Source organism: Tympanuchus pallidicinctus, unplaced genomic scaffold (genome assembly GCF_026119805.1).
Source record: "Tympanuchus pallidicinctus isolate F22 unplaced genomic scaffold, pur_lepc_1.0 scaffold46, whole genome shotgun sequence".
In the NCBI taxonomy this organism is placed as follows: domain Eukaryota; kingdom Metazoa; phylum Chordata; class Aves; order Galliformes; family Phasianidae; genus Tympanuchus; species Tympanuchus pallidicinctus.
Window position 1 is genome coordinate 1,473,037 of NW_026294765.1, and position 9,062 is coordinate 1,482,098.

Sequence of the window (9,062 nt, forward strand, 5' to 3'; positions counted from 1 at the left end):
CTGAACCTTGTAGTTTTCCTCAAATCATGCAGAACGTCCCGTTGAGCTGAAACGTCCATTTATTTAAACAGCAGTAATAATTTAAAATTATAAAAACCCCCTTTCAGTGTTGAGTATCAGAAGGGCGAGGTTGTAAAGAAACAAAAATAAATGGGACTCGAGATGAGGGGTGAGGAAGGGGAGGATGATGGGGTCTGTTTCAAGAGTTCATTTGCTCAGTGACAACTATTTGCCCTCCCCAGATGAAGATCCTGGGAGGGAGGCAGTATCATTATGCTTTCATTTTTCAGATTTCAATCTCCAAAGCAGAAGAGATAGCATCTAAGGGGAGGAGGAGGAGGAAAAGCAATAAAAAAAGGAATCTCAAATTCAAAACCTTATCAACAACCTTTCCATTCAGAATTGCAACCACCAGCTCAGTGCCTTAGGTTTCCCATCTGTGGAGCACTGCAGCCTTTCACTGCAATTGTTAAAAGTCCACGTGGCAAAAGGGATGAATTTTATTAACAGACAGAGCTCTTTCCCCATGACAGAACTTGAGGCTTCTCATCTCTGAAGGATCCAGAGTCTCCGTGTCTTCAGAACTCAAAAGGGAATTCTGGGGGTGCTGCTTCCCCCTTGCTACCCTCCCCTTGCTCTGCTCTGGAAGCCCCTTTTGCTGCTTATGTTGGCTGGGGAGGGAAGAAGGACAATGGAGAGGGCCCCAGGGACAGAGGGTTGGATTAAGATTCATGAGTTGTTCGATGAGTTTTCGTTACTTGGTGAGCTGGAAGAAGAGGAGGAGGAGGAGGATGAGAAGTTCATCCCTGTGAGTCCAGGGGGGTTTGTAGCAGTGTTTTGTCCACTTAGGCTCTTCCGGCACACAGGACATGTGTCATGCTATGGAGAGCAGACAAAAAACAACACACAAGAAATAAGGAAAACTGGATTATAAACAACACAGGAGCAATTCTGAAGGAAAAGGCTAAGATTACACTGCTGTTCGTGCTCAGGCTTCATCATGAGGGTGTAAAAAAAGCATTTACAGAGCAGAACGGTACAGCCAGAAAACATTTCAGTGCTACAGAACCCAAGAGACCCACACAGAAGGCACCAACCTGCTCCAGCCAAGGGACTATACAGCTGTTGTGGAATAGGTGATTGCAAGGTAACTGTCGGACGTTCTCCCCAACTGTATAATCTTCTTTACACACAGGGCACTCTAACCCAGAATCTGTATTGCAAACGGAAAGCAAAACACAGCTGAAGAATAAAGCAGAAAACAAAGGACCTGATCGCCCTCAGAAGGAGATCCCATCACCTTCTCCCTTTTTTTTCCCCTTCCCAGCAGCTCTCGTGGCTTCTGTCCCCTTCCCTGCTTCATCTCTGCAAGTGGAAAGCTTGCTGCTTTGCCCTGCCACCATCACTCCCCCCTTTCCACTGTCCTGCATCACTGTTCCCTTCCTCACAGCACAAAACACATTCAGTGAACAGATGCATGCACACATACCTGTAACAAAGCATCCAGTGTTTGATTTGCATCTCTCCAACCAACAAACTCTCACCCAGCTTACAGTACAGCCTGGCTGAGCTGTCAGCACATCCCAGCACAGAGCTGCAGCCCTGCCCATCAGCATGCATGTGCTTTTTCAACTCTATTCACACTGAATTCTTTGGAACAGACAGTTTGCCTCCCCAGGGCAAATTCAACCAGTCTACTCTGCCCTTTCCATTGCAAGAGTATAGCAGAGCTCAGTAATTCAGCTTTCTCCCCACTTTTGAGATGTTTTAGGCCTGGAAGGTACCAGCAGACCAAATGAAAAGCGTTGAAACAGAATTTTCACAGACCTCTTTGTGAACTGGAGGAGATAATACACACCTACGTGTTCCTGTGTGATCTGTACCGTGGGGAGGGCCTGGATCTTTTCTTTGTCTGCTGGCGGTGGTCCAGTGTTTTCAAACTGATTTAGTAACTGAAAAAACAATAGGGCACAGAAGGCAGAAAGATGTGAGCTCAGCAGCACACAGAATCTGTTCATTTACCAAATTAGGGCACTTGAATCCAGCATCCCCTGCGCTGTGGACCTCATCTCCCATTTCTACACCTTCAGTGGTTTGTTCCTGCTGCAGCACAATGGGTGCTGACAATTTAGCAAGCCGTACCCAAGAGGACCTGAGGCTCCATTATAGTGCTAATTTTACCTGTGTAATAATTGCATCCAGGCCGTTAGCACCCCAGGCATAGTCCATTGGATTTGAATGCAAGACTCCCCTTTAAGAATAAGAACAAGAATTAAATTCAGGCACAAGTATGAGCAACCTCAGGAAGAACAGTTGAGCTTCAACTCACCAAGGACCAAGTCCTAAGTTTGGTATTGTTGTAGGTGCAATAATACCATTGACCAGCTGCTGAATGATTCTGAAAGACAAGAAAACCAGGATTAAACAAGAATCTGTATCTGCTAGCTCCTGGTTCAGAAGCCTGACACGGAAGGAGTGGCTAAATGCTGTCACCTCACCAGAGAGAATGAGAGGAAAATAATAAACTGGTTATTCATTGACAAAGAGAAAACCGAATGCTTTATCCAGATGGAATGATTTCTGACAGAGACAGCAAAAGTTTTCCCAGGATACTTTTAAAGAAGCTGCAGTCTTGTTCTCTAGAGTCTCCTCTTGTTTTTCCTCTCACGAATAAGACGTTTTCACAATACCCAGAGATGACCAGGAAATGCTTTCTCAGTGTGTGCTGAAGGGTCAAACCTCCCAGCCTCACTGCAGCTTAGGCTGCTGTGCTCAGTTAGAAAAGCCCCTAAAAGTCGAGGTGAGAGCTGAGCAGAAGCCTGACCATCCAAAGCACGAGCTCACAGAGGACAGAGCCGGGCACGCGAGCAGGGCGCTCACAGCTACGAGCAGCTTTACACTTCAACAGAAGAAGAAGAGACAAAAGGATGATTTGTGGTGAACTCAGCAGTGAAAAAACCAACCCAGGTTTTCTGCACAAGAACCCCAAGGGCTGTTCTTACCCCTCCAGTGTGGGAACCCCCTCGTGCCTGCCAGCAGCACGCCGCGTGGCGAGACGAGCGCGCGGCTGCCTCGCGCCGTACCGGTGCCTGGACTGATGCTCTCTTTCCCTCCTGTTCTCAGAGTCTCTGTTATCTTCTGACTGCACATTGGACCCAAATGGAATCTCAAAGCCATCGTCGAAAATCCCAAAGGCAAACTGGCCGTAGCCCTGAGGCAAAGTGAACAAGTGCTGATCCACGTTCTGGAAGGGAGAGAATTGGAGAGCAGATCGTGATGAGAAGAGAAATAGATCAACTATGCGGTCTTGCCCCAGCCTCCCAAAAATGATTTGTCTGTAGAGCCCTTGGTTGATACAGGAGCTCAGTGCATGCTTAGAAGTAGCTGAGGGAGCAACAGAAACTCAGATTTCCCTGGTTTCTCTGTAGCTGCTGCGTGTTTCTGCACAGCAACACACCCAGCCAGCTCTCCAAATCCCAGCTCAGCCCCCCTCTCAACAACAACAAGCTACAGGTGATGGTCCTATCAAAAATATGATGTGCAAAGATTTCAGGAGCCATTAATACTTCCTCCCCCATGCTTAGTCAAAATCTAGGGAACATTTAAACAACTAATGGAAAGACGTTGATTCAACAGCAAGAAAGAAAACCTTTGAAGAGAGAGAGAGAGGACTTGCCTCAAAAGGATGCCTGTTCTGCTCACTGGTTGATGCAGAGGAGCTAGTTTCATTCTCGGTGTTCCTGAGAAGAAGAAAAAAAAAGCATTGGTAAGTATCATAAGGGTGCTGTGAAAAGATTTTCCCAGCAGAGGGAATCGAGGGACGTGAATCTGACACCATGAGCAAACAGCAAAGCTGCTCCTAACAGCACACAGGAAGTTAGTCAGAGCTGAAAGGAGCCACAGAGGTCAGCTCACCCGCCCTTCTGCTCCGGACCTACAGAAATCAGGCTGCCCTCAGATGCTCATTTTCTCCTTTTTCACTCTCTGCAACCCTCATCACTCACATCACCATCATCTTTCCCCACCCTTTTAGATTCCAGTTTGATGAAGTTATGGAAAAGTGACTGATCCACCAAAGATTCCCTGCACAATCCACCTCCAACAAGTCTGCTTGGTTCCCTGGGGCAACAAGAAGAGAAGATTTAAGGTACAAACCCTGACCACTATGACCCAGATGTGTTTAAGTCTAATCCTGAATCAAAGGAACTTCTCTATTGCAGAAGCATGTGACCAAATGGGAAAAACTCTTAATGCCACCAGGCTTCTGCTTTTGGACTGCTGCAAGGTTTACTGCTCAGTACCCAGCCCGATGCTTCAACATTATAGGTAACAAAACCCAAAAGGTTCAGCCATTAAAAGACTCTCTCCAAGGTCACAGCCAGTCACCAACATAGGAAGGATTACCCAGGGTTGATTTTCCACCTCTGGGTTGGTGCAGTGAGACAAAATATCACCTTCTCAGAACAGAAACCTCAGTCTGTGAAGACCACCTCCCTGCCATCTGTGAGAACGTGCATCTAAGACACGTCTCAAGCTGTCTGTGTGTCAGCCTGACAACTGGTAAACGCATCTGAAACATTCAGACCCTTCTACTCTTGCCTATTCTGACACTGCCAGAGAGCTGTGCCACTGCTCAGTCATCAGTAGAACATGTGAACACAGATCTGAGCTGCTTCAGTGCAGAGCCCAAAGCCTCAGTCAAGGTGCAGTGCTACAGTACTTCAAACCACGTTACATACAGTCCCCATGAGGCAGATTCCTCTTCTTGGACAGCTGGAATACAACTGTAAAGAGCCTACAAAGATCAGGTCCAGCTGCCAGACCTCTTCAGGGCTAACCCAAAGTTAGGGCCCACTATTGAAGGCCAATTGACCAAGTGCCTCTCAAACACTGACAGGCACAGGGCAACACCTCCAGGAAGCCTGATTCAGCAAAGGAATTTTGTCTGATGCTCCATCCCCTGCATCCCCAGCACATCTCTGTGCTGCTCCCATGCATCCCACTGCTGCTGAGCAGGGAACAGACCTCCCTCAGCACTTCCCCAGCTGCAGAGAGATGTCAGGTTGCTTCTCAGCCTTCCTTCCTCCAGGCTTGACAACCCAGGCATGCTCAGCTTCTCCTCACAGCACAAGCCTGCCAGCCCTTCACCACCCTCCTCTGGATGCATTCAAGCATCTTAATATCCTTCTCATGTTATCTCTGCCCTGATGACTCAAAGCAGTTAAGAGCTATCACATGCCATGAGGAAAGACTCTGACACCTTTTCCTGTTTGTTTTGAATCAACACATTCCTCCTGCTGCCCTTTACCACTGCTGATCTACCTGCAGATGCAGGCTATGCATAATAAGCACTATATAACCATAGTAAAGAAAGACAGGCCAAGTGTTGGCCAGCACTAAAACCTGCGTAGGATGTGATGCTGCCTTTTACCTAGAAAAAGAGCAGAGTAGATTGAAAGCACCCTAACAACAGCCACTGAGAGCAGCACATTACCTTGGCTCTTCAGGAAGTTCTTCAATAAAACCAGATTCACACCGTGGGCAAATGTAATCCTACAGGAGAAGAAACACTGAATGAGAAAAGCAAGCAGTTGGCAAAACCAATACTGGGATACAGAGAACACCACCTGGTATGACAGCCCCCAGGAAAGCCATCCTGCAGCACCTTAAGGAGCTGCTTTATTTTGTGGGTTACATGCAATATGTTGTATTTGCTGTGACACCACAGCTCACTTTGACTGCACAAATAACCAGATCAGAGAGGCAGTCGGTCTGAAATTCCCCTACATCACACCAGTCTCACAGCAGAATGTAAAAAACCCAAATAGCCCACCCTGTACTTGTTAGTTAGGGAACTCTGCCCAAATTAAGATACTTGACCAAGTAATTAGGCATAGACAGAAGGACTCCTCTCACCACCTGGCTTGAGCACTTCTGTAACCCAGTTTTAAATGCCATTTAATTTTATTTTAAGGGTAAAAATGGCTTGGCCAGCCAATACAGATAGAGCAGAGCTCCTGTGAAAGCTATATTAAGTACACCCACTACCACTGTGACTTGGCACAGATGGCAAGCAGAGAATGCAGAGCCACAAGGACCCCCAAGCCACCCCTCACACCAACAGGAACCGTGAAGCCTGAACCTGCTTTGAACTTGGATTTATATAAGATGTGGATAATACTAATTGATCCCCAGCACAGACAAAACATGAGGTAACATGTGATGCAGTTCAGAGCGAAGTGAAAGCCAACCCACCAGCTTTCCCAGAAGGTCAGCACTGAAACACTGCCCTTTAAATATCTGTGTGTTTGTGGGGCTTCCCCCTGCCACCCCCCAGAAGGCTACAGCATCCTAATGAATGAGATGAGGGAATCAGGCTAATTACAGCATCGTTCTCACTTAGGAAGGGCTTAATGGAAAGCTATGGCTGATGTTGTCTGGGGTTCCCAGCACTCAGAGGAGACACAAGTGGGTCATTCTGCAGCACACAATACCAGAATGTCACACTCCCACGCTCATTACAGAGAGCTACAGCCACCCTTGTGGCTTTTGATACTGAAGACTGAATGTGACAGAATAAACAGCCTGTGTATTCAGAGCAGGATTCTTCAAGAGTTTGCTACAGTCATTTTCCCCCCTCCCCCTTAATTCTGGGTGCAAGGGATTTATACTTTGTGAGCACACTTGCAGCCAAAGGGAGCCCAGAGCACTTCAGCTCACTCAAGGAATCATTGGGCTGTTTAGCACAAGGCAGCCACATGAGAAGTGACACCACAGGACACCACTGAGTCACAAGAGGAAGTGACAGATGCTGCACCCAGCCTCAAACTGAGCCTGGTTCAGGGCTGCCATGGCACAGGACCTGGGAGAGACAGTGCCTCATGTAGAAACTTCACACCCTTGCCACTGCTGCATCCGAATTGTCCTAAGGCACAAAGATTCCCAGGAAGAGGAGAGGCTGACAGCTGTGTGGGCTTTGCTCCTCAAGGCATCACAGACAGAAAAAAGATAAAACCCAAGCAAAATGCAGCAGGGCCAGAGATCCACTCAGCCCTGTTTCTGTCTGCCCAGCAAGATAAGGAAGCAGCAGACATCCTCCATCCCAAGACAGAGAAGCTGCTGCTCCCTCCCTCCTCCGGGCAGGCAATTGTGAAATAACTGCATTTAGAGAATTTGCACAATGTTTGATTTCAAGAGCATTTCTGCACCAAATCACCAGCATACAGGAACTCCTGCACACTCTACAGGAAAACACATCAATTATGCCTGCAATAACCTCATCCTGGTTTACGTTTCACCCATACATCATCAGGATAAATTATTACACTCGACACAAGAAGTCAGCCATGCAATCCTCTCACCTCTCCCATATAAGGGAGTTGCATGGGTTTGTTTTCTCTTTGTTTACAGACTGAATGTAGAGATCAGCAAATTCCTTTGCAGCTGGAACAGCACAAATGTCACAGCTCATTGTTTCTCAGGTTGTTTGAATGAATCCTTCTCCACTTCATGCTACGCTACCTTCAGCAGTGAGGTCTGCAATTGGGAAGTAAAACCAGTAAGCTCGGATCCTGAAACAAGCCTGTTGACTATCATGAGATCTGCATCAATGAAAGAAGCTGTCAGCTCCCTGCCAGAGCCTGATGCTCGCTACTAGATGCACTCTGCTGGCCCAAAACCAACACAGGCCACTGGAACACAAAGAAGAGCCTCCTGTTCCTGGATTACAGCCTTTCAGCTCCTGAGCCACTTTCTCTCTAGCCGGGCTGTTTGCTCAGCAGGAGCATTATCAGCAGCTTCGTCTTCAGACTCAAACACACTTTGCTCAATTGCCACCAAGGCCCACCCTCACCTAAGCACTGAGAGAGAGCAAAAGGACACAGCACGTTTCAAACCCAAACTCACCCAATCGAAACAACCACGGTAAATAAATGCATACAGGCGATTTTTAGAACGCAGTGAGTGATTTAAAAAAAAAAAAAAAAAAGAAAAAGCAACGCCTTATTCTGACGAGACGCTACGGAACGGTCTAGAATAGACTCGGTAAGACCCAAAAAGCCAAAGGGATCCCCGAATCAAAGCCAGCATCTGGCAGCCGAGCAGCCCGCTCTGTGAAGTGGTTCCACGCCGGCAGCAGCGCCGGGCTTCGTGCAGAGCTCAGTTCCCGCCCCCTCCCCCCCTCCTCCCGCCGCCCCCGCGTCGCGGCACTGACCGGCCCGTATCTCCAGTAGAAACCCCGGCAAAGCCCCGAGGGGCTCCGACCGAAGCGGCACAGCCCGAAGCCTCGCTCAGCTCAGCGGGCCCAACGCAGAGCCAAAGGACGGCGGGGGACGGCCGCGCCTTTAGGGACGAAGCGAGAGGGGAAGAGGAAGGAACGCGGGAAGGCGGCGGTGCTCCTCAGGCCCGCCCGGCCCTGCGGCCTCCCCCTCCCCCTCTGCGGCCCCCAATCGCCGCAGCCCCCACCGCCCCTTCGGCCCCGGCCCGGCCCCCCCAGGCCTCATCCCCACGTGTCCGCCCCGCGGGGTTTCTGCCCGCCCCAGCGTCGTCCCGCGGTTCTCCCGGCCCCGTCACGGCGGCACCCGCGCCTCCCCCGACTCACGGGCAGGCGGGGAGCGATCTCGGCCGAGCAGCAGTGGCAGAAGAAGCGGCCCGGCTGCGGGGAAGCCTCCGCCATCTTCCCACCCCCCCCGCGCCGCCCCGCCCCGCCCGGCGACGTACGGAGGAGGGACGGTGGCTGAGAGGGGACAAAAAGTGCACGACGGCAGAAACGCGCGAAGTGGGAGGTGCTGAGGGGGGGGCGTGTCTTTTGAGGGGGCGTGTCTTACCGGGGCGGGGCCAATGGCGCTGCGCGGCACGCGGAGCCGTAGGCGCGCTCCCGTCCCCATTCTCGTTCCAGATCTGTGCTTTTCATCTCGGTAATAAAGCCTAATAATTACTTTAATAAAGACTAACGATTACTCAAAAGCCGAATAATTTCCTTATTAAAAAAAAAAAAAAAAGACCTGGGGAGAGACTGAGCCCATCAAAAAGAGGGCAAAGCGGTTTTCCCGTGAAAAAAAAAG

At 49.4% G+C, this 9,062-nt stretch overlaps 1 protein-coding gene across 1 annotated transcript; it reads right to left on the bottom strand.

Moving 5' to 3' along the window:
- Positions 1-41: 41 nt before the first annotated feature.
- On the bottom strand, positions 42-8,724 carry RNF126 (ring finger protein 126). Its single transcript, XM_052702618.1, has 9 exons — positions 8,600-8,724; positions 5,495-5,553; positions 3,677-3,740; positions 3,003-3,244; positions 2,330-2,398; positions 2,182-2,251; positions 1,859-1,952; positions 1,098-1,213; positions 42-879 (listed from the first exon to the last, which is right to left on the bottom strand). The coding sequence occupies exons 1-9, from the start codon at positions 8,672-8,674 to the stop codon at positions 730-732; spliced, it is 939 nt and encodes a 312-aa protein (XP_052558578.1). The 5' UTR covers positions 8,675-8,724; the 3' UTR covers positions 42-729.
- Between the last annotated feature and the right edge of the window lie 338 nt (positions 8,725-9,062).